This window comes from Ursus arctos, unplaced genomic scaffold (assembly GCF_023065955.2).
Source record: "Ursus arctos isolate Adak ecotype North America unplaced genomic scaffold, UrsArc2.0 scaffold_8, whole genome shotgun sequence".
NCBI classification, from domain to species: Eukaryota; Metazoa; Chordata; class Mammalia; order Carnivora; family Ursidae; genus Ursus; species Ursus arctos.
This window is the reverse complement of record NW_026623100.1, coordinates 4414121-4439664: the sequence shown is the minus strand read 5'-3', so window position 1 is coordinate 4439664 and position 25544 is coordinate 4414121. Positions and strand designations below refer to the sequence as shown.

General features: G+C 46.8%; 1 protein-coding gene across 5 annotated transcripts in view; it reads left to right on the top strand.

The window, feature by feature from the left end:
• The window catches only part of NCK2 (NCK adaptor protein 2), a 147565-nt gene extending 122523 nt beyond the window's left edge, over nucleotides 1-25042 (top strand). For 4 of the 5 annotated variants that reach the window (XM_048222634.2, XM_048222633.2, XM_048222631.2 and 1 more), the window contains 2 exons: nucleotides 2979-3700; nucleotides 22270-25042. In XM_048222634.2, coding sequence (XP_048078591.1) covers nucleotides 2979-3700; nucleotides 22270-22464 — 917 coding nt within the window. In that variant the 3' untranslated portion in view covers nucleotides 22465-25042. Of the gene's footprint in view, nucleotides 1-2978; nucleotides 3701-6935; nucleotides 13184-22269 lie in introns of those variants that run through there. The other variant, XM_048222635.2, reaches the window with a different exon arrangement.
• The last annotated feature ends 502 nt before the right edge of the window (nucleotides 25043-25544 follow it).

The window sequence follows — 25544 nt, the reverse complement described above, 5'->3', positions numbered from 1 at the left end:
ATGTCCCGTAAGAAGAGGAAGTTAGGGCACAGACGTGCAACGAAGGGAAGCCCATGTGAAGACACAGCAGGACGGTGGCCATCTGGCAGCTAACAAGGGAGGCCTCAGAAGGAACCAAATCAGCCGACACCCTGGTCTTTTGACTTCTAGCCCCCAGAACTGGGAGACTATAACTTCTGTTGTTTCAGCGCCGCAGTCTGTGGTATGCTGTCATGGCGGCCCCATTGAGTAACTTGCCCAGGAGCACACAGCTGATAGGTGGCCTGCTTGGTAGTCTCCTCTGGGCTGGGCTCGCAGTCGCTCTGCCACATTCCATGACCCCCTCCCTGTCCAGAGTTGCCTCAAAGACTGTTTGGGTCCCATTAGAGTAGAATGGGTTTACTTTCCATTGTGTGCTTGCTATACGGAATGTTCCAGTCTTGATAAATTTAAGCTCCACACAGGCAGGAATGGTGCCTGTCTTGTTTTTCTTGGTCTCCCTGAAGTCTAGGAAGGTGCCTGGTAAAAACTCAGTGGCTAAAGTTATTATTTTGTGCTTGAAGAGTCAGCAAAGTGGGGTATTCATAAGTTGGTTGTAAAGTGTCTTCAACAGCGTATCATGAGGTCTAGGGTCTAATGCTGTCTTTTCTGCTGATCTTGACACCTTTCTGTAGCAATGAATATTCTAAATCCTGCTCTTCTGTAGGTATTTTCTCAAGTAGCTTTCATTACTCACAAATTTGAAAAGGTCTATTAGAAGGTTATTTGTAGGGGCGCCTGGGTGGCTCAGTCGGTTAAGCATCTGACTCTTTTTTTTTTTTTTAAAGATTTTATTTATTTATTGGACAGAGATAGAGACAGCCAGCGAGAGAGGGAACACAAGCAGGGGGAGTGGGAGAGGAAGAAGCAGGCTCATAGAGGAGGAGCCTGATGTGGGGCTCGATCCCATAACGCCGGGATCGCGCCCTGAGCCGAAGGCAGACGCTTAACCTCTGTGCCACCCAGGCGCCCCAAGCATCTGACTCTTGGTTTTGGCTCAGGTCATGGTCTCAGGGTCATGAGATCGAGCCCCATACTGGGGTCTGTGCTCAGCAGGGAGTCTGCTTGAAGATTCTCTCCCTCTGCCCCTCCCCGCCCCACTCTCTCTCTCTCTGTCTCAAAATAAATCTTTAAAAAAAAAAGTTACTTGTAAATATTACTTGATGTCTTGTTACCAGTAGATGTTGTCCTCTGCCTGGTCATTGCTGCTTTAGCATGCCGACTCCTTGATGAGGTGCCGGAGCCTTCTGGATGGAAGTGTGCTTTCGTGATTCTGGATTCTGAAGCTAGTGAATCGCCACAGTGCTCTCTCATGCATAGCTAAACGAACGTAGGTTTGAAATCGCATGAAAGGATTCATTCGAAGGTTTAGAGGTTCATGTTTTCATGTAAAGTGAGTTAACATGTAAGTAGAAGTCTAAAATCTTGATTTAATATTCTGGTTTACTTTCGTATTTCCTATATGCTTGAATAAAATGTTGTATAAAAAAAACAACCCGGAATTCCTTAAAATTCATTTAAAGAATCTGTACATCTGCCTGAAAACCTTGTGAAGGATCCCTTCACATCGTTCTGCTGTCACCTTGTGTGCGTTGTATGAGGGCCTTTGAGTGGCCGGGCCCCGCTGGTGGCGCTGAGCGGGTGGCGGAGTCTTAGACCAGGGGTGGGCCTGCTCTGGGCGGCCGTGCGCAGTACTCCACAGTAGAGGATGGCCACAGGGCAGCGTTTTGTTCCTTTTGAACTCCTGCCCGCTCAACAAGGGAGTAGAAGCAAAGGTGATTCTTGGATCATTCTGTCTTTACTGCATTTAAAAGAATAAAATGAGAGGTACAAGCTACCCACAAAAGTGCTTTGGTATCATTTGGGCGGGGAAGGAGGGGGATCTGCAAATGGCCACAGTCTCCACACCATCACAACCTCCACATTGACCAAGTTAGGAGCTGGTGCAGAGCTGGCGGGCGGCCAGCCATCTACCGGGAAAAGCTAGGGAGCATGGCCCGCCCTACAAGTCTAATGGCACACGGCAGCTCTGAGCGCTGATGTGCCTTCCTCCCCTAGGCCCACTTCTCAGGAAGATTCCAGAATTGTCTGCATTCTACTTGGGCTGAAACATTCTTACCTTAGAGATTTCCACACTGTTTTCCCCATGCACAGGAAGAAGTAACTCAGTACTCATGCCCTTATGTAACTGAAGCAACAGACTATGCTTGATGCACTTTGAGATTTTCTATCTTATGCCCTTAAAGAAAACCAGAACAACTCAACATACACATACAAGACGGTCACAACCCATTAAATCGATTTTCTGATCCACTGGTGGGTTTTGAATCATAATATGAAAAATTCTGCCTTAGACTTAACAGATCAACTAATTTTTTCTAATTGGCTCATCACAACATATGGGAAATGAATTTTATTTTGAAAGGACAGAATTGCAGAAGAAAGGATGGAGGGTACTGGTTTGTACCCAGTGGGGCCAGTCTGCTGCCAGGCAGCCCGAGGAGGGTCTGGAGTGTCCCCGGAGTGGCGAGGCAGGAGCAGGGCCGGCAGCTCTGACCACTCCTAGGCTTGGAGCAGGTCTGAGTTCATCAGTCCAGTTTCCTGCTGGGTACAAGAAGGCTGAAGACATCCTGTCTGAGCCTTTCTACCTAATTTTTCCCTCTGAGGGGCACAGGAATTTTCTAAAAAGTATCATCCTTCAGAAGGAAATGAGCTTTGTTGCTGTTTTGTTAGCTTTTTGCAGTGCTAGTACTGGGTACTCTTTTCAGAAGTGAATGAGAGAAAGGTGTAGGAATTCCCAGCTTTTGCAAAGGCATACCCCAACTGCACCTTCCTTTGCCGGCGGTGGCTGTAGGGTGTGCCGACGGTGGCTTTGTGTCATACCCCCCCAACTGTGTGTCGTGTCCGAGCACCAGTGATGCCCCTTGCGTGCCCACTGAGCCCTTGCTGTGTCTCCACAGGCCTCGGCAAGACCAAGAGGAAGACGAGCGCGCGGGACGCATCCCCGACACCCAGCACGGATGCGGAGTACCCCGCCAACGGGGGCGGCGCCGACCGCATCTACGACCTCAACATCCCCGCCTTTGTCAAGTTCGCCTACGTGGCCGAAAGGGAGGACGAGCTGTCCCTGGTGAAGGGGTCGCGCGTCACCGTCATGGAGAAGTGCAGCGACGGCTGGTGGCGAGGCAGCTACAATGGGCAGATTGGCTGGTTTCCCTCCAACTACGTCCTTGAGGAGATGGACGAAGCGGCCGCCGAGTCCCCCAGCTTCCTGAGCCTGCGGAAGGGCGCCTCCATGAGCAATGGTCAGGGCGCCCGGGTCCTGCACGTGGTGCAGACGCTGTACCCCTTCAGCTCGGTCACCGAGGAGGAGCTCAACTTCGAGAAGGGGGAGACCATGGAGGTGATTGAGAAGCCCGAGAACGACCCTGAGTGGTGGAAGTGCAAAAACGCCCGGGGGCAGGTCGGCCTGGTCCCCAAAAACTACGTAGTGGTCCTCAGCGACGGGCCCGCCCTGCACCCCTCGCACGCGCCGCAGATAAGCTACGCGGGCCCCGCGTGCAGCGGGCGCTTCGCGGGCCGAGAGTGGTACTACGGGAACGTGACGCGGCACCAGGCCGAGTGCGCCCTCAACGAGAGGGGCGTCGAGGGCGACTTCCTCATTAGGGACAGCGAGTCTTCGGTAAGTGCCCCGGGGTGGCTGAGGTCTGCCCGGCGCAGGGAGGTGCCAGGCTGCACCCGCCAGTGTGCGCGGCTGTGTGTGTACGTTGCGCCCCGCGACCGTCTGCTCCATTCCCTCTCCACACTGCAAATAGCCAGAGGATGTTTGGAGCGCCTCTTAACCTAGAGCCCCACGTACTTGGGGCTACAGTTAAGCTAGAGGAATACGATATGCCTGTAAACCTGCAAAAGGTTGCTGCTCTGTAATAGATGTAAGTCTGCTGCGGGCGCAGGAACCCCGCTGGGGACAGTGGCCGTCATTGTCCAGCAGACGTACTCTCGCAGATGGGACGGTAAGTGAAATGGTTTTTTAGCTCCTGAACGTGGTTTTGCCGCTCTACTGAGATTACCCCTTTAACGTTCTACAGACTCAGACATCATTTTCTCTCTGGGTTTCCCGTTCTGTTAATGACCCCACTCCCCCCACCCAGGCCCTGGTGATTGACTTTGTTTCCTCCCTGGGTCCTAGGCATGTCTCCTGTGCTCAGCGGGCGGGGCACCTGGTTTCTGACACAGCCTTTGTTGGTTGGTTTGTTTTCCTTTTGAAACCATACAATCCTAAGGTCATCTGGACTGCAGGTGGCATCACGGAGTTCATCTCCGAAAAGCTTTTAAAGCACTTATGAACAGAATGGAAAAGAAGAAGACGGGGCTTGAGAGAGCTGCGTTTGCGTGTGTGAACTGAATCGGAGGTATGAGGCCGCTTGACTTGTAGAAGATCCTTTTTCTAGCGGCAGACAGATTTGGGGTTTGTGTTTTGGGTATGTGGCTGGGCCTGTCTGGAGGAACTGGGCCAGTGTCAGTGTCGTGCAGGGTAACCTTTTCATGCATAAACATTATGGAAATACTCAACCCAACCGGTTTTATCGATCTCTTTGCAGATACTCCTTCCATATAATAAGATCCCCACCCCCACCCCCGAGACAAGACTAATGTAGGTAGAGTGCGCTGCAATGACGTCGCATTGGCTCTGGCAGGTTTCAGTTTAATTTTTTAAATGTGAACTGTAAGACTAGTAAGTATGTGATCTGTACTGTAATTGGTGTCCTCTGGGAAGGTTGACGCCACCATATGTAAGTACATATTGAAGACTCTTGCAGATGGACCTGAGAGGAATTCGAGGCCATAGAAATGTTTTTCCTCTTCTGAGACAGAGGCAGCTGTGATCTATTCTTCTTGGAGGCAGGAGGAGCGTCATGATGGTGGCAACCAGACCCCTTACGGTGTCAGCAGGTCGAGGGTTGGCGGCTGCCTTAGATGTGCTTAGGCAAGCACACCAGGCCTGGATATTAACTCCCTCTGAAATCTGAACTCCGAGATCTTCTTATCCAGCCGCCAGAGCTTATCATTGCTGGCAAGACATCAGATTGAATCGTTCTCACGTGACGTAAGCTCTGTGCATAGCTTCCTTTAGATCCTGCTGGAGGCTTAGGAGAATGAAGTATGCCACACGTTTAACTCTTTTGAGCAGAAACTTAGAGGAATCACTGGAAAACCAATTACAGTAGGAGGTGGTTGGTCCAGAGTACTTAAGGGATAAGTGTAATCCCAAGTGAGAAAGTATAATCTTGATTTAGAAATTTTGAGTTCGAGGGGCGCCTGGCTGTCCCCGTTGGTAGAGCGTGTGACTGTTGATCTTGGGGTTCTGAGTTCAAGTGCCATGTTGGGTGTTAAGATTACTGAAAAATAAAAAAAATTTTAAAATCCTCAAAAAAAAAAAAAAAAAAGAAAGAAATTTTGAGTTTAAAGACACTTCTAGAATGGAGAGGGGCCAAAGTAGCCCTGCAGTGTGGAAACCTTAGCCTCATTCATTGTTCTTCCTGTCTAAGGCTTGGAGATAGGGTAGATGAGGAAAGCACCCTTCAGATTGCTGGCCTTGGGGTGGACCTCCTACTACGTTTCTGTAGGAAAAACACACTAAGCAGGTGTCACTGTGAACTCAGAGACCAGATCCTTGTGGATAGGGAGGGATACAGACATCCCTGTCTTCACTGTGTTTCACATATACTGTGTTTTTCACACACTGAAGGTTTGTGGCAACCCTGTGGTGAGTAAGTCTGATCGGCGCCATTTTCCACCAGCATTTGCTCACTTCGTGTCCCTGTCCCGTTTTGGTAGTTCTCACAGTATCTGAAACTTTTTCATTATGTTCATATTTGTTATGGTGATCTGTGACCAGTGACTTTGACTCACTGAAAGCTCAGGTGATGGTTAGCGTTTTTTAGCAATAAAGTGTTTTTTAGTTGAGGCACGTACATTATTTTATAGACATAATGTTGTCGCACACTTAAAGGACTACAGGCTAGTGTAAACATAACTTTTATATGCACTGGGAAACCAAACAATTCATTTGATTCACTTTACTGTGACATTCGTTTTTTCGCGGTGGTCTAGAGTCTCTCTGAGGTACGCCAGAATTTACATTACCTGGTTTCCATTTTAGCACTCGGATAAGCTCCGGTGTCTTGTTTGTCTCAGATTATAAGACAATATGCTGACTTTCTAAGTAATTGAAACATTAATTATTGACACTTTTAAAGGACCCTCTCCAGATTTTTTGCATTTTGTCTTAACTTAGAAAAACAAGCTATGAGACACAAATAGTGTGATTCCAGGAGGATGGAGGCGGAGAGGCCCCTACATCAGCCCTGCACCCTCACTAACACTGGCTCGGGCTGACGAGGGCCACGTGACCTGACGGTGTGCAGGGCTGCCTGTCCTAGTGGCTTGTGACCTGATGTGTGGCGTCTTCCACTGTTGGGATGCCTGCCTTGTGCCAAAAGGTTGTTATAGGGGTCTCTAAGATGTGTTGCTGCATTTCTCCCAACAGCAGACCGTGGTCTGCTTTTCTTGCTCATACCCGGTCATCTGGGGCTGTTGAGGAACCGTGTGGATGGACAGATGGACAGATCCATTCCTTATTCATTTTCCACCATCTCCTGACTGCCTCTGCCTCTTGCCAAGGCTCTCTTATCCTTTCCTCTCCTTCTTTGTCTCCTTTCCTATTCATGTTGGCACTTCTGAGATGAGAGCCTGGCTTTCAAAGCAACCATCAGACCGATGTGAGCCCTCAGTCTAGCCGCCGTGGTCTAACAGCACATCACATCGTGCCGGGGGGCAGGAAGGTTTCTGACGGGGTCTACATTCCTGCAGGACGCAGAGACGTCTTCGTTTCACTTCCGTTTTCTCTCTTGCAGTCCTTGGGCCTGGGACTTTCCTGTGACTGAGGTTACCGCGGGACGCCTGACTTCCGAATAAGCACAGAAGCATTTTCACCGCGCCTCTTCCAGATAGGCCTCGTTAAGATCTCCTGAGTGATTCCAATATAAATAAACGAGGCGCTTGCTTGACGTTATCTCGCATTTAAAAATACTCCGTATTTCTCTGTTTTGAAAAATAAAAATATACCCAGTGCTGAGCCCTAGGACATGTGTGCTTCTGGGGGAGGAGAAGCGCATATTTTGGAAAAACAAACACAAACATTGCTGCATCCCGTGCTAGCCAGTGTGAGTGATGTCCTGGGTGTTTTCAGAGGTAGCTGTCAGGCGTGTTTTATTAAGGGAGGAACGGACGAGCCACATGATCCTGTTCGGGCTCTCTTTCCTATCCTGACCCTCAATACCTACTCTATTTTCTGCCGTCTTCTCTCCCTTCCTCCCCACTCCGTGATCGTCCTTTCTTCCTGGCAGCTCAAGGTGAAAACGGCACCGTTTCTTCCTCTCCATGTTCCGTTATCCTGCCTGCACCTGCGAATCCGTAGCTCATTAAATCTAGAAAAGTCAAAGCTCCTGCCTGTCCTGTGCGTGCTCATCGTACATCCTTATGTCCTTGCCCACACTTATTCTCCGGATGTGGTTGGAAAGCTGTGCTCACAGTGGAGAATAACCAGCAGCGGCAGGTTTCTGGTAAGCTGGGCAACCTGTCAGGAGTTGAGGTTTTCAGGTGCCACCCCCCCACCCCGTCCTTGAGACGCTTATTCGGGAAGAGAGCTCACACCTGGGATGCGCTCGGCCAAGGGGACTAGCTGTGCAGCACCCGCCTTGGTTTAGGGAGCCGTTTTCCTCTGCCAGACGCTGCGAATCCCAGAGAGATCTCCTTCCTCATGTGTATTATTTTTACAGTAGGATTTGCATACTAATTTCCGGTCATACGCTGCATTTGTTTCTGCTGGAGAAAAACTACCTTTAGCTAACGATAACGTAGTGTGTGTGTTGGCCACACGAACAGTCATGTGTTCCATTCCTTGCTCTTTAAAAAAAAAATCCATTAAGATTATTTGGCCAGGGAGAAGCAGAAGGAAAGAATTAGTATAGTTCCTTGCTGTAGAATTCAAATTCTATTTCTTATAGAAATCATAATTTTTTTGCCAAAACTCTGTTTTTGGGTGATGTCATCCCTTTGTCTCTCTAGATCACTGATACTCACCCTGTACTGTGTGCCAACATCTCCCTGGGGGCCTGGTGAGATAGCGACTGCGGGGTCCCACCCGTAATGTTCCTGACCGTGACCCAGGAGGTCTGGAGCCCGAGAATTTGCATTTCTTAGCACATTCCTCGGTGCTGCCGGTGCTGCTGAACTCGGGACCACGCTTTGAAAACTATCTTGTAACCTGAATGGTTTTAGACATATTTACAACGGTTGTTTAAATACTACATTTGCTTTGTACTACGTGTGAAGAACTATAAACATGCTTAAAGGTGAACATTTCTACCCATCTCTTCTGAAGTTCCCTTTAGGTAGAGCTGTTGGCTTCTTTTGAGTGGAATTCACCTCCTAAAGTGCTTTTCTATTTTTTTCAGCTGTTTAGAATTTGATAACAAACAAGCAGCCTTTGCTCTGTGTTTCTGATGGAAAATGGGAAAGAGTGTGTTTGTCGGAGCAGAGTGAACGTTGCTTCCTAGGAGCTCAGAGGCTGAGGAGCCACGGAGTGCGTGCCTTCCAGCAGCGACTGGCTCACGAGCTTTCTAAATCCACGGTCTGGTGCCATGATTTCTAGATGTCTCCTCAGTGGTGGGTTCATGTTGAGGAAGAGTATAGGTTGCTCTGAGCAGTAACTTTCCAATTGCATGCATCTTTCCGATTGCAAAAATAATGTTACTTTTTAATTGTCAGGCTGTTTGCCCAGTCCTGACTGGAAGCTTTAAGCCTAGATTTTTATAGTATGTCTCACTTGAAATATATCGAATTCTTAAAACTGGAAGGACCCGAAGCATCACTTAGGATGGCTACTTTTCTAAGAGTTCACTGCTCATCACCTGTTCCGTTGACCCAGCTCTCAGATGGCTCCGAGCCTCGTCAGCCCTGGCTAGCCCTTCCATATTTGCCTTCAGACAAATCAACAAATCCAGGCTATGAACTGGCATCTGTGAAAAAAGACTAGAGTCTTATTTAAAGCTAGTTCTTAAAATAAAATCAATCACAAATGTGCTCAGGGTGTCACTTGTAATTTTTTTCAGAACCCAACAAGGGTTTCTGTACTGTGCTCTTGGCCTCAGTTAAAGGTCTGGCTCCCCTTTCTTCCCGGGAGGAGGGGGATGGACTGGTTCAGTTAAGTGAGTGCTCTGCCCTGGAGCTCCCGTGTCTTCGCAGACTGCCAGTAAAACTGCATGTAACCAGCAGGCAAAATAACTGGCCTTTCAGTAATGCAGAAGGCACCTGAGAATCTTAGAAAACCATTATTTATGATGAAGGGCTTTAAACGGAGTCTGATTTCTGCTTTGTTCAAATAAAAGAAAGTAAATAGTACTGAATCCATTGATTTGTTTTTGGAGGGAGATAACTATTGAAAAGGAAGAGTAGTCGGTTACCCAAACCTCAGCTGACTTGTGACACGTAAAGGAAGCGGGTGCAGGTTCACCACGTGGGCCCCGTCAGGCCATTGGACTAGGGTGGTGAAGCTGCACGTGGCCACTCTTCCCCTTGTGTCGCGGAGAGTTGCTGAGTGGCCTCTTCTGTTCGTGCCTCGTGTCTCTCCAGGTCCTAGAGTGCAAGTTTCCTTCCTTGCACCTGTGTTCATACTGTTGGGTTCTTGGACTGGCTGTCTCTTCCTCCAGACCTTTGTACAGGTCTAGAAAATTCTAGAATACAGTACCCCTCCCCTGCACCCCTCACCAGTGTAATGTATGCATGTCCTTCAAGCTTTGCTCCTTCAAAGGCTTTCCTGACCTGCAGGCCTGGGCCGTGTGCCCCCCACATGCTCCTGGGTCACAGGGCAGTCTTATGCTAGGGTGGCATTGCCCCTGAACATGGTTGTGTTGGCCCCTTCAAAGGCCAGGTCAGCACAGAGAGTGCATATTGTGTCATGTTGTTGGCATTGAATCCTACTATCTTGGTGGGACTCCCAAGAAATACTCTGCGTTAACTGACGAATTAATTATCCAGAATGTGCATAATAGATTCAGCATGGGAGTCAGCAGGCAGCCAGTGCAGAGTGCTAGAGATTCCGAAGTTCTCCGTCCATGCCTATGTTCTCTTGGGGTTGTGCTAAATGCACTGCTGAGCTTGAATCAGAACTGCAGCCTCTGGCTTATTTTTTGCTGCCACGAGGGGGTCCACATACCCTGTCTTCAGGCCTGCAGATGTAGTGGGGAGAGAAATGGTCATCCAGTAACCACTGGCAACTGAAGAACAAGTGTTTCAAAGTAAAACAAAAAATAGGTCAAAGTAAATAATTTATCCATAACCGTATTCAGAAAGATTTTTCATAAAAATCTCCTAGATCATGAACTCCTATTTATCTAAATATTTGTATTGCTCTCATAGAAAATCACCAGTCCCTGTAAGAAATGTTTTTCCCCAAAAACATTTCAAGATGTAATGGAAATTTTTAACAACTGAATCAAGAAAGTTTTTAGCACTTTATTAGAAAGGCTTATAGGGCGGACACACAGAGTACCAGCGTAGGCCTCTGGGGTGGCTTTTGTTTTTGTTTGTTTTTTTAACTCGATTTCTTTTTAGCTGTGGCTACAGAAATAGCTAAATGTATTTGTCTTCTGGACTGAGACTTAACGTTTGGTTTCTACAAGAGGTAGAAGTTAGGTTTCCCTCCCAGTAATCCAGCGATCACTCCACTAAATTAGCAATGGAAGAAAAGCATAGAAAGTATTAGGATCTCTGTGAACTGCACGGTTTTGTTTTGTTCTTCACAACACACACGTTCATAGACACAGAGCGAGGGGCAGGTGAGGCTGCAGGCCCTGGCAGGTGCCCACTGGCCAGGCCAGAGGCGTGTTCCCCGCTGTGGATGTGTTTTCTCCGCTGGTGAAGGAAGGTCCCGAGTATGGTCTCCAGCCTTCAAGATTGTGGAGTGAGAGATGGCTGAGGGACCGGGACAGAAGTGTTCAGCTCTGGTTGACACTTGGGAAACAAAAACATGATTTTCTTGTATGTAAGTAATAAGCATCTGGAAGGTAGGCTCACATGTCTTCTCTCCTGAAACTGAGGACCCTGGACGGCCTGCCAGGGGTCTTCACCAGGAGTCCCTTGAAAATTGTTTCTTTGCAAAGTATAGAAGGAATTCCACAAGAAGTGTATACACTGGTCTCAAGATGTGTGCAAGGCAAGTGCTCGCCCAGCACACATGGTTTCTAGAGTATCTTACTAATACTGCCAATATTCACATATTCTAAGAGGGCCCAGTGGGTGTCCCAGCCAAAGCCAGGCAGTATCACTGTAGCATTTTTGGAAGGTGGAGAAAAAAGGAATTCATAGAAAAAAAGTCAAGTTTAGGGATCATTGTTGCCTGACTCCAGACCAAAGGAAAGCACACACTTTGGATTCAGGAGCTGAGTCTGAGCCCTGTCTCCAGCTGCCACCTGCCTCCCTCCATGCCCTGCTCCCCCCGCACCCCCCCCCAAAAAAAAAGCTGTTAACTAGGGTCACCAGGTGTTGCAGGTGATCTGGAGGAAATGCTGAGTTCTTGTGTACCACCGCTGTGGCCTCACTAGGAGGTGGTGCGCTGGACCCCGTGACCATCCCGCCCCCTCAGCATCCCCTGCACCCCCAGACGACTGCAGGTTAGTGTCCGTGGTGGGAGGAGCACGTGTCCTCGCCTGTCCTCATGCCTTGGGTCCCTCTGTCACATGCCTCGTTTCCAACGGAACTTCACAAATCTTTTTAGACGAGCACAAGAGATTTTTTTTATAGTGGCAAAATATACATAATATAAAATTTACCGTTTTAATTAACTATCTTTAAGTTTAGTGGCATTACAGACATTCACATTATTGTGCAATCATCAGTACCATCCATCTCCAAAACTTTCTCAACTTCCCTGATTGGGATTGTATACCCATTAAGTACCACCCATTTCCCTCTTGCCCCAGCCCCTGGTGACTTTCTGCTTCCTGTTTCCTTTCTGCCTCTGTGATCTGACTACTCTAAGTTCCTCATATGGGTGGAATCATATAGTATTTGCCCTTTTGTGTCTTGCTTATTTCATGTAACATAATGTCCTCGGGGTTCATCCATGTTGTAGCCAGTGATAGGATGTCCTTCCTTTTTTAAAGCCGAATGAGATTCCGTTGTATACATAGACCACATTTTGCTTACACCTGTTGATGGACACTTGGGTAGCTTCCATCTTTTGGCTGTTGTGCATAATGCTGCTGTGAACATGGGTGTGCAAATATCTTTTCGAGTCCATGCCTTCGGTTTTTTTAGGTATATACCCACAAGTGGAACGGCTGGATCAAATGGTAATTCATTGGTTAATTTTTTTGAGGACCTGCCCTCTGTTTGCCACAGCGGCTGCACATAGCATGTTCCCACCGGCAGTACACACGGTTTCTCCACATCCACGCCAACAGTTGTTACTTTCTGTTTTTTTGGCTTTTGTTTTTCATGGTAACACCCAATGGGTGTGAAGTGACAGCGCTGTGGCTTTGATTTGCATCAGCACGTAACCTCTTAATCTCAGCCTCACTGTTTGCTGCTTTGGGGATGTTTCTCATGACACTAATCCTAAGCGGCTCCTCCCCACGACGTCTGCAGCATGGCAAGAGCCGGGTGGAGTAACAAAATAGTTACCCCGTGGAGTTTGTGGTTCATTATGAATTAGGTCCGCGGGTAGTAACTACGAGTGGAATTGTATATAAACCGGCCCGCTGACCCCCTTCTTCCTATCTTGTATGCTGTTTCACTTTTTTGAAAGTTCCCACTAGATTATAGTCACTGGAAATACGACAGAATCAAGCATGAGTAGTTCAGCAAACAAACGGGAAAAGACACGTGTAAAATCTTCCTTAGCCTGGCGGCAGTAATTCTCAAAGTGTGGTTGCTGGACAGGCGTCAGTGTCACCAGAGAACTTGCTAGAAATGCGGATGCAGATTGTCAGGCCTCACCCCACATCTGCAGAATCTGAGTCTCTGGGGTGGAGCCGGACAGCGTCCGTGTGAGCAGGCTCCTACCCCCTCCGTGTGAGCGGGCTCCCCCCACCCACCCGTGTGAGCGGGCTCCCGCCCTCTGTGTGAGCGGGCTCCCCCCCCCCCGTGTGAGCAGGCTCCTCCCCCCTCCGTGTTAGCGGGCTCTCCCCGGGGTGCTGGTGCTCAGATTTGGGGACCACTGAATTGTGGCATAAGAAGTTGGTTCCAGCCCTTTTGAACAGCATTGCGTTATATGGTAAGATTCGGAATGGAATTATTGAATATCATTTAGTATTGATCATTTACACTGGGCATGACCTGGCAAAAAGAGGAAGAGTGATGAGGACAATATTCTAAAAGTCTAGCCTCTGGAGTATTTACGTTTAACTTTAGGAAATGTGTTTGGGGAGGCAGGGAGGGATAAACACACATGCACATACTAACTTGAAAAATGGACACTAAACACAGTCATTTAAAGATGAATAGACTGTTCAGTGGTTGACGACTGAGTTATGTAAAAAAGTTTATTTCAAAAGATAATGAGAATAATAATGTTTGATCACGTCTCATATGGATTGGCTTCAGGCCTGTGGAGTAAATACTTCAAAGACACATTTATAGAAGAGAAAAGCGCCAGTGAAGAGGTAATCTGATGTAGAAACAATGAGTGGAGTGTCTGTTGACAGCTAGTGGCCTAAGTATAGACAGTGAGTCAATTTTGATTAAAAGAAGACCGTATTGGACAACCAGGGCAGGTGATCTGACAGAATGATAAAACCGAAAGGCAGCTTTTTTGAGAGAAGAACAGAGAGAGTATTGATCAGTGGAATAGAGTTTGCCTCTAATCCATTGGTTCTCAGATTTTTTTGGTCAAGAACTACTTCTCTGGACAAAGAGTACCTTCCTTGAAGAAGTAAAAAAGAGATAGAGATCCATCTATCAAACAAAAGCAAAGAAAACAAGGTGACCTGGATTTGAAAGTAGAGGGAATGTTGAATATATACATAAATTGTTGATGTTCAAACACCAGCATGACCGGAAATCGGTCCGGAGTCTACCTGGGAGGCTTGGTGAACCGCACAAACGACATTTCTACTCTCCAAAGTGAAAGATAAGATGTTTTAAGAATCAGGAGTGCCCGGGAGCAAGGTCCCACCCTCCCCTGTTATTTCTTCCCAGTCATGTGCTTAGAAGAAAATCATATTAATACTTAAGACTATCAGGGATGGAAGAAGAAGCAAAGGACTTTACAAGCTGTTCTCAGCATCCATTTTTTCCCCATCAATGAGAAAATAGTGATTAAATCTTGAGGAAAGGAGAGAAATATTTGATGAGGGCATCGGTTTTATAAAAATGCAAAGGTGCTTTACAGCAAGTATTTGAAACAGTAGATAAAGTTGATGAAGCTGTAGAAATAGTATCAAAGAGGGTATTCTTGGGTTTTCTTTTCTGAAAGTGGTCACTTGTGAGCAGAAATTGCAAAGAGGTGAGATGTAAAAATACCTCAAGGAATGAAGACTGGGAGAGATGGTCAGAATGGGAAATTCATAAGTCAGTGCATTTATTAAACACCTACTCTGATCCCAGTGTGAGTATGTGGGGTTAAATCAAGTTCTAGAACTTAGATTATATTCAAATAGGGGAGCTAAAACCTAAACAGAAATAAAAATGTATTAGTAACAGCCCTGAGAGAGGTTGATTTTCCACCAATCTATGAAATTGTCCTCCCGTTCCACTTGGAAAATGACTTCCTAAAAAAAGGCGTGGGGTAGAATGTATGGCTTATCCCAACTGATTTTTCTTCATGATCTCTGGTTCAAAAGCAGGAGAATAGAAAAAAATCATTCCTTTAAGGGACAGTCAGAGAGAAGGAGAGAACAAGAAGACATGGTCTGATATTAGAAAACTTGAAAAGTTAGCACAGTGTTCAGTGAAGAGAAATGATACTGAGTAAGTGTAACGTTTGGAGAAGGAAAGGGAAGAAATTTGGACAGTGGGAGGAAGCTCACTACAGGAATTGAAGGCAGATGTTTCGAAATGGAAGAGAAGGTACAGGACTAAGTCTAGTTAGATTTTAGTGCAGCCAGAGAAAGTTTAACAAATATGGTACCTGTGATGGCTTAAAAAGGTGTCTACAAATTCTTTGATACCCTTCTCCTCAAAGGGTGGAGACTGATTGCCTCACCTTGGGGAGGGGCTGCACTTAATGACTCACTTCTGATGAGCAGAATGTGGTGGAAGTCATGTTAGGTGATTTCCAAGACTGGATTGTGAAAGACATTCTGGCTTTGCTGTCTCTCTAAAATCACTTGATCATGAGGGAGTCAGCTGCCAGGTTGTGAAGAGACTCAAGTACCCCCGTGGAAAGGCCCATAAGACCAGAAATAGGAGCGTCCTGAGTGGTTCATGTGAGCAAACCTGTTTCTTGGGAGCAGCTCCTACATCCCCAGTTGAGACCTCAGGTGATGTCTTGACTACAGCCCAATAGAAGCTGAGTGGTTTTAGCTCAAGGTTTAAGGCACTCCCAAATTCCTGAGCCACAGAAATTGCAATTATAGATGTTTGCTATTTAAGCCACTGAATTTAGGGGTGATTTGTGACTCAGCAATAGACAAGTAATATGGTACCCCAGGTAGAAGGCAAGAGTATAAGAAAGGCAACAATAGAAAATGACAAAGTTCAAGAGACACGGCTTTACCATTGGTTGTTTAAAGAAAGAGCAGACAAGTAACTGTCATGTTGGTAATGTTTATTTTCCCTCCGCTGGAAATCAGGAGGAGACCGCAGAGATACTAGGTGGCAGATAGTTCAGTGGCCATCTGTTGAGTGCTTATTATGTATCAGATCCATTTTTTCTCCCGCATATATAAAAATGAGATAGAAATGAGCCTCTTCCCCAAGGAGCTTGGAGCCTAGTAGGAGAGACAGATGTAAACAAGTAAGGGTGACAACATGATCACATGTGAAGTAAATTGTGGTGCTTCTGCAATAGGAAGCAGACCTCTTCTACTTAGTTTGGAAAGTTAAGTATTCTCTAGAAATTCTAGTCAAAAGAAATCTTTTTAAATATTAACAAGATGCTGATTGCTATCTTTATAAAGTTTCGTAAAAGGAACTTGAAGAGCCCCTAACTGACTGCTTAATCTCCCCAAAGATGTTGTACTCCTGACATTACTATAGTTGATTACACTGTTCCAGTGTCTTCCCAATTTCAGGAATTATCTCTGTTTTGCGGTTGAAAATTGAAGCAGAAAACCATGGGAAATCTGCCCAAGGTCACAACGCTAGTCAGAATATGAACCCAAGCAGCCTGGTTCCAGAGCCTATAATACAACCAACTACCCTGCTTCTCAGTAGTGTAACTGTAATAAAGACCTGGAGTCTGAACAAATTACCACTTGTCCAATGTCACGACCAGTTTCCACTTCCGGTCATGGTGGACTAGTTTCTCACAGACTAACACTTCTGCCAAAAACACCTCAGAAAGCCGGATGAAACCGTGAAACAAACAAAAAGCAACCAAGAAGTAGTCTTTCAGGAGCCTACAGTGCTAGGGGCAAAAATTGGAGGTCAGGGCCACCAAGGAAGAAAGGCCCCAGAAAAAAATCCAGGCCTTTAGTATGGACTCCCCAGAGTCTACATACTAGACGCAAAGGTAAACCTGAAATTAACTTGACTGTCGTCCGTTCTGTTCCTCACTGGATTAAGGTGTTCTGCCCCACCCTCACGGAGTACCGAAGCCAAAGCAAATCCTCTCCAGAGGACAGTAGCACCATTTCAAATCTCATATCAATATGCAGCATTCAGATTAAAGTACCAAAAGACAAGACTGAATTACCAAAAACAAGGGAGGAAAAGAGACTAGAAACAGACCCGTAGAAGCCCAGATTTTGAATGTATAAACGTGGTCCTTAAGATGTATGGACTAGTAGGTTCAAGAAATTCAGCAAGATGAATCTGAATAGAAAATTAGAAGCAATAAAAAGAAACAAAAGTGAGAATTCTAAGACTAAAAAATACAATAACTGAAATTAAGAACTTGGTGGGTTTACCGTAGATTAAACAGATCCAAAGAAAGGATTAGTAAATGGGAGGATAGCCCAGAGGAATTAGAGATTTTAGGATACACACAAAAAGGACAGAAAGTACAGAACGAGAATAAGAGATTTTGCTACAGACTGAATGTCTGTGTGTCTCGCCTCTGCCAGATTCACATCCTGAGGCCCAAGGCCCAATGTGATTGTATTAGGTGGGTGGGGCCTTCGCGAATGCGATTAGTGCCATTATAAAAGAGCCCCTAGAGAGCTGTCTTGCCCTTTCTGCTGTCCGAAGACACCATGAGAAGATGGTTGCCTAGAAAGCAGGAAGCAGGCCCTCATCAGATTCCAAACCTGCCGGCTACATGATCTGGACTTCCCCACCTCAAACTGTGAGAAGTAAATTTGTCTTTAAACCACCCAGTTTATGGTGTTCGGTTATGGTAGGCTGACCTGAGATTTACAGGACCCAAGTGAAAAATTTAACATACGTGTAATTGGTGTCTGAAAAGAATGGATGGGGAGAAGTCGGCACGAGGGTAGAGGTGGTATTTGAAGCAATAAATGCCAGTGCCCCATGACTAGTGGATAGCCAAGCGAGGTCTCCTAGCTTCAAATTTAGCACCTTTAAAACTTCTTTTTATTGTGACACATAGCACACAGAAAATGACTTTTAAGTATGTGTTTAACCCAGGTCAGGGTCAGGAAATAGGACAGTGCTGGTAGTCTAGAAGCTACTGCCCACCCCCAGATTAGCCTGCTTGATTGCACCACACCTCCCACTAGAGGTAACGGCTACCTTTAATTTTATGGTAATCATTTTCTTTATTTTTTTTTTAAGATTTTATTTTTATTTATTATTTTTATTTATTTTTAAGATTTTATTCATTTATTTGACGGGGAGAGAGAAAGAGAGCTAGAGCACAAGCAGGGGGAGCTGCAGGCAGAGGGAGAGGGAGAAGCAGGCTCCCTGATGAGCAGAGAGCCCGATGTGGGACTCGATCCCAGGACTCTGGGACCATGACCTGAGCCAAAGGCCGACGCTTAACGGACTGAGCCACTCAGGCACCCCTGATAATCATTTTCTTGATTGTTTAAACGTATGTGTGTATCCCTAAACAGTACATGTTAACTGTGCTTGCTTTTGAATTCGATAGACGGTACCATCCTCTAGCTAGTCTTCCTTCTTTTGGTCCGTACTCTGTGAGATTTATTTAGTCCGTGGTGATGCGTCTGTATCATTGTTTGACGAAGTACATACCTCATCTGTTTGTCCATTTTCCTGTTGGTGGACGTGAAGAGGGTTTGTATGCCGGCGTCATTATACATGATCCGGCTTGGACATCGCTAAAACTGTACCCTAGGACACACGTGCGTGCTTCTCCAGAGCTCTTCTCCAGAGCACGTCCCCGCCATGAGATTGTGGAGTTCTTAAGAACGTCTGTCTTCAACTTCTCCACGATGCAAAAACAGCAGTACTGCCTTAGACCCCCACCAACTGTGGGGAGTTCCCCTGTCCAGCACACTTCCCGCCTCAGAATCACTGTGGCACATTGGCCTCCCAGTGAGGGACACTCCAGAGGCTTTTGCTCTGGGCCCCAGGGTGGAAAGATTATTAATGACCTCATATGGGCCTGTGTCTTCAGATCAGTAACTCCCCCAAAAAAAAACCTGCGTGGAGAGAGAAGGCAGGCTGGAGCGTGGTTGGGTCCTCTTTCTCAATGTGGGTATTCACACACAACCCTGCTAAGGTTCTTTGAGCAGCTTCAAGTTAGAGTGTGAGGTCATGGTATCAGCACACCGCTACTAGTCGAGGGGAGCGCGGCATGGTTCTTCTTCATCCGACTCCCCTAAGTCGTTCCAGAAAATGGACAAGATGTGGACAAGGCTGGTGGCATCACCTCCGCAGGGGTCTTCTCCTGCTTCATGATCTTTCTCTGGTGGCACAGTTGTTTGGGGTCTGGAGCCACTCCATCTCTGTCAGACCCAGGGAACTGGCCCAGTTTAAGGAAACAAGATTCTGTCCACGGCATCCCCACTGTTTCATTGAGCCAGTTCCTCACAGGAATGTCAAGTGGGGCCGGACTCCTTGGGACAGAATCAGAAAGGCATCCACAGCCTGCGGGTGAGGTTGGCCGCAGAGCTCCCCACTTCAAGGGGCTACTTAGCCCATCAGTCCTGTTCATGTCTTTTCTCGTGGCTCTGAACATTTGAAAACACTGCTGGTGGTCGGCCCAGGTTGCATTTCTGTTCTCAGACTGTATCAGCGTCCCGTGGATGGCTCATTGAGACACAGATGGCCGGGGTTAAACCGCAGATGGCTGGGCCCCACCCTGGAGTGTCTGATGCAGCAGGTCTGGGACGGGGCCTGGGAATTTGCGTTTTCTGACGAGTTCCCAGGGGATGCTGCTGCTGGGACTGGTCTTGGGAGCACACCTTGAGAACCACTGGCCCAGCTCATGTGCAGGCCTCCTGCAGTGCCAGTTAGTGGTATAGATTGGAAAATCTACTCAGGATGAACCGAGAATTCCCCAAGTGTTCAGCATTCCCGCTTGACATAGACTTGGTTCGTTCTACATTCTTAACTTTTAAGGTTTCTGCTCAAGAGCCCATGAAATTAAAAATTACCTTCTCCTCCGCATCGGCGCTACTGCGGTAACGCACAAATACACGTGGCGCGCCATGATGTTCAATTGGGGAGCTTAAATTAAAAGCACATTTCCCCGTTCAGGAAGTCATCTGTTGATCATTTGGCTTAATTAAAATTGGGTATATCATGTACGTACCCTGACTCACACACTACCTCGACTACGATGTTTAATCTGCAAATTGATTAAAGGATCTATAAAACTAGCACAGTGCCTGATTGGTGCTAAACTATAAAAGTGAGATCGCCTTCTGTCTTTATCTAAAGGCACACACTCTGGCACACACACACAAAATGTACTTATATATACATACACACACACACAATGTAATAGAAGCTTGAAACTAAACATTGCTTTAAGGAGAACCTGAAGCCCTCAGGAGAGGGTTGAGTGGTTCCTAAGTTGTACGTACTGTTGCATAGGGACGAGGTGTCCTGATGCACTAGGACTAATAACTGTTGTGACAGCGACAATGGTGCCAGTGCTCCGGGCCTTGCTCACACGTGAAGGACCCATCAGGCAGTACCTATTTCACTTGGTTCTTTTTTCAGAGCCTTACACAGAAGCCAACTTGGAAAATAATACAGAGGACACCAAGGCTAGCTTGCGCCCAACTTGTTCAGTCCCGTGAAAACAGTCATGAGTTGAGAATTGATTAGAATTACTTAGAATGATGTTTTGTGCCATTTAGAATATTATGTTGACAGGGCAGGCCGACAGGGTCATCTGTGACATCAGGGTTTGTGGTGATTCATTCCTAAGAGGTCTAGTGGAGGAAATCATTTTCAAGTTCTGTGTCCTCCTCCCCACCCCTTGACCCTCTCGTGGCCACGATCCTGAAAATCCTACATCGCCTGAGGTTGAATCAGAGATCAGTCTTTCTGTGTCTTCCTGAAGGTCCATCCCACAAGCACTTCCTGGGGCTCCTCTGGGGCATCAAGTCCCAGAGTTAGCACGGAGATAAGATGGGGCTTTTCCCTCAAAGGTTTGTTTCTTTTTGGTCTGTGTGGGGCAGAGGGATACATAAATACAAACTTTGAATGTAGTTGTCTCTTGATTCTTGCATGGTAGCAGCTGTGACTGGTGGGTGAGCCCCGCAGTGCTTTTGCAGAGTGGAATGCCCTCAGATACGCATTTCCCTGGGATGTCATTGGTTTATGGGATTTTCACTTGTCTTGCAAGATTTGCACACTTTAGATCAAAGGTTGTACACTCCATGTAAAAGACAGTGGCTGAGGTGCTTGTTAATTTTGTCCCCGTGGGAAGGACACAAAGCTGGGTGGGTCCTCAGCAGTAGGAAGTTGCTGGGTATTGAGAAGCACTGAACCCTGCTTTAGGAGTGGCTCCCACCATCTGTGTGGCTCTCTGTGGAATACAGCAGTGGAGAAGACGTGGTCTGCCTGGCCTAATGCATAGTGAAGGGATAGGACATATGTGTAGATTATTTATTACAGAGCAGTTTCTGGAATACACTCTGCCCCTGCCACTGGAAGCTGTTAGCTTTCTGCTATATGGCAAGCCAAGGAGGGGAAGAGCTTAATCTTGATTGAGAGAGAATGGGGAGGCTTCTTCAGGTAGAAAACCTTTCAGCTGAGCCTTGCAGGAATGGTTGTCCAAGGTAGGGGCAGGATGACTCAAAGAACAACGTGAACAGGAATGACAGTGGGACTGGGGGTGGGACATACCGCCCATCTCATTGATGAGATCTGTAGGCAGGGCCAGGTGACACAGGCCGTGTGGGCACAGTGCCACGCTGCCATGGTGGGCAGTTGGGTTTTACTGTGGAGTCACTGAGGGGGCAGCCTTCTTCCACTTCCCCGTCAACTGTGCTGGCTAGTCAGTGCCTCAGAAGAGGCAGGACCAATTTGAATAAAAATAATATCTTTCTAAAATCGATTCACATATAGGTACGGCATGGACATAATCACAAATTCAGATACTTCTCAATAAAATCTGCGCTTAAACCATAGTACAGCCGCCCCCTGGGATATTACAAACCATGCTTAAAATGCAGCCAGAGTTTTCAGCTGCTCTTAAAGTATTTATTTTTAAATAGCTTAGAATTAGAAAACTTTTGATGGCTTCATTTCTAATAGAGGAAGGGAAATTTCTAGCTGCTGCCTATATGCAAACCACTTTTTAAAAATCCCCAGTTTATCAGAAATAGGTTGGGAAAGAAAATTCAAGTTTCTTCAGCATCAGGGTAACACCGGTATCCCACACGCTATGTATGGGGCGGGCTCCCAGTTTTCGAATAACCAAAATACCTGTGGCGCGGAAGCTCTGCTCAGCAGAATGCAGTTCTTCTTGGACTCAGAACACGCCAACCGCGGACAGCGCCTGGGGCGCTCGCAGCCTCAGGTGCCGCGCTGGATACTACCGCACACCTGGCTGCGTGCGTGCGTGCGTGCGTGCGTGCGGGGGGCGTTCCCCCGCGTCTCCTGCGTGCGGCCCACCCTGACCCATGTTCGTTTCCTCCCCAGCCCAGTGACTTCTCCGTGTCTCTGAAGGCGTCAGGGAAGAACAAACATTTCAAGGTGCAGCTCGTGGACAATGTCTACTGCATCGGGCAGCGGCGCTTTCACACCATGGACGAGCTGGTGGAACACTACAAAAAGGCGCCCATCTTCACCAGTGAGCACGGGGAGAAGCTCTACCTCGTCCGAGCGCTGCAGTGACGGCCCCGCCCACAGCCCCTGCCACCTCCAGGCCCTCGGTGCCACACTCGCCTCCCCAGAGCCGGGCGGATCTGCCCCAGGAAGAAGCCGCGCCCACGGGGCCCCCCTGCAGCGGGCTCTGCTCTGCCCGGTGGTTCATCGGTTCTTGGCTTCCTTGGCCTCGTTTACCTTCGCGTGCAGGTCGGTTTGTTTTTCCGCTCGCCTCCCCTTTGCCAGGCCAGGCCCTGACACCCACTTTGCGGCCTGCCCCCCCTCCCGCCAGCTTTCGAGAACGGGAGGCGAAAGAGGGGGACGTTCGTTCACTTTACTCCTGCTCAACTGAAAACAGCCTTAGTCTGTTCAGATCATTCGTGCTTACCAGAACCCCTCATGAAAAAGACATGGGGCACAGTTTGAACGCACCGACGCTGCCGTTAATTAAGTGAACTACAGTACAACTCAGAAAGCGGGGGCCGGGAGCTCCTGCAGAGGCCCCCGGCCCTGGGCCTGGCAGCCGTGGCTCCGTGCCGTTCGCCCTCGCGTGGCTCCCAGACTGTCCAGGGAGTGGGCACGCCTGCTGGTAGCAATACCAGAACCACCAGATGAGAGAGTAGTGAGGAAAGTCCAGTGCCTTCGGGGCTATGCTTGCAATAAAAGAAATTTCCTTGAGAGTCAGTCTGCAGAAGCGAGACCCGTGACTCAAAAAGACAGATGTTGTGGTCATTTACCCCCAAATGTGCCATCCGCATAGTGCTTTTTCCTCTCGCCCTTTGGCTTGTTTAAATTTCACAATTATGTATTTAATTCTCAAAGTAATATGTATCCGTAGCCATTTGTTGACACTAATACAGATGATTAAGGAAAACAGCTGATCTTTGGGGAAGGGGAGCTACCGTACACTTTACACACACACGCACACACACACCATATATATATATATATAATATATATATATTATTTGCTTTACAGGGAATTTTTCAGGGTTTACAAGAGAATATGTGATTGGTAGTAAGAGACACAGAATGTTTATGAAGAAATTGCATTTTCTTTTTTCTTTACATTTGAACTTCTTTATAGTTTAAATATACAGTCTTGAGATGGCACATTCCTACAACTGAAGAAGGGGTCTTGAGACCTCCTAAACTTGCATACTCAGTTTTTTGGATATTGTAATAAAAAAAAAAGTATTATGACAAGACTATGTGTGTATTTATCTTTGGGAAAACTCAGCCTCCATTACAAGAGAGTAACTGCTCTAGCATTTACTAGATACTCAGTGCCTACAGGGAAACAATTTTTAGAGAGGAGTTTAACAAATTTATTATTTGCGTGTTTTCTTTTTTCTACCACCACATATTTTGTATTCTGAAATAATAAATTTTAATTAGTGAAACTCCAAGAGAAAGCAGAATTGCAAGCTTGGTCGTAACTTTACTCTTTGGAAATTATTTGTTAAAAAATGTTGTACCAAACTTGTCAGCCACGCTGCTCAGTGCCAGCTTTTCTCTCTCCACCTGTGTCTTACTTTCATTTGCTCAGTTGGTAAGCGAATCTCAAAATTTGCAATGTGCCAGGCACTGGAAACAAAGTCACATCACAGGATTTGTGCCTTTATGGGTTACCAACGGCACGTGTGTATCCAGTGCCCAGTCTATGCCAGACATGGCATCCTCACTTATTCCTCCTCACAACCCCCGGAGGGGTTGCTCACATCCCCCTTATACAGATGGAGAAAATGAGGCAGGAAGTAACTGCACAAGGTCACGTGGCTGGTACATGGTCCAGCAGGATTGCAAACCCAGAGAGCTGACTTTGGCGCCACACCCTTCCAACATCAGCCCAGGGGGCTTCCAGGGGAAATAAGTGATTTGGTGAGAGTTTGCATGTAACCTACTATTCCTGTTCTCTGTGAGTTCATTGTATCTCTTTGTTGTCTTTGATATAAATTAGACATTTGGGGTCTGGTACGTGGAGTTGGGGTACCCAGTTCCATCAGAATATATATCCAGGTGAGTGAAGTGGATCATCTATTCTATACCTTATCCCTGGAAATTACAAGTCCTTCTGACTTTTTCAGGTCTCACTGTTGTGTGTTCCATTTTGACCTGATAGAATCTCTCCATATAACGAGTGTCTGGATAGCTGAAAGACCTGGGCTTACACATAGCAATTAAGGAAGAAACAAGCAATTAAAGGACACAATACAGATAGACATTTTGGCTTCAGGAACTTCTCTAAGGCTTATAGTTAAAAGTGACCGTCATTTTCAGTCTTGTCCCAAAACACCATGGGAAGTCTTCCAGCTGCCTGGGGCAGATCAGGATTTGTATTTATAAAGGTTCCAGCATCCCTGGACTTCCAGGCACCAGGTGGACCAGGGGAGGGTGGATTGATAGCCCCAGTATGGGCCTGCTGACAGTGGGGTAGGCGGTCAATGCAGGGTCCCCGTGTGGTTTGGAGTGTGGACCGCCAATGCTCTGTCCAGGTGGCCCTTCTGCCATCATCTTCCTGCATGTCTGAGATTTCCTGGACAGACCTTGCTTTGCCGTTCCCTTGCCTCTGCACAGACGGCAAAGGACAATAAAGGGCAGTCATTGTATAGTTGTGTGACTCGGCTCATTTGTTTGCATTCAACGTGCCTTCATTTTTCAGAAACAGCCCTGCTGAGTTACGGCCCTGGACTAGCAAGCCCTCACACGTGATGAGTGCCAGATGCTATTAAATCATGTTTCTAGGGAGCTAAAACTGGCCCTGTTTTCTCCCAAAGTGCATCACAAATTATAGTCTTAAATTATAATTAGAATCTTTAGGTCTACTGAAACCCTGACATTTCCAAACAAAGTATTTTCGGTGCCAGTACAGTTTTGTCTTTGGTTTCTATATGTGAAGTGGTTTATAAACTACTTCTCTACCATTTCTACCACCCGATACCAGAATGGCAAATTAATCTTAAAGACCAAAGTTTAGAACTGTGAGAGCCTGGAAAAGCTTGAAAGTATTCTTTTAAAATAAAACTTTCCGGTAAATACAGGTTGAGTCTTGGCCATTTTGTCCCTAGAACTCAGCCAAAGGTGTGTAATTACCTTTCGTGTAATTAATAG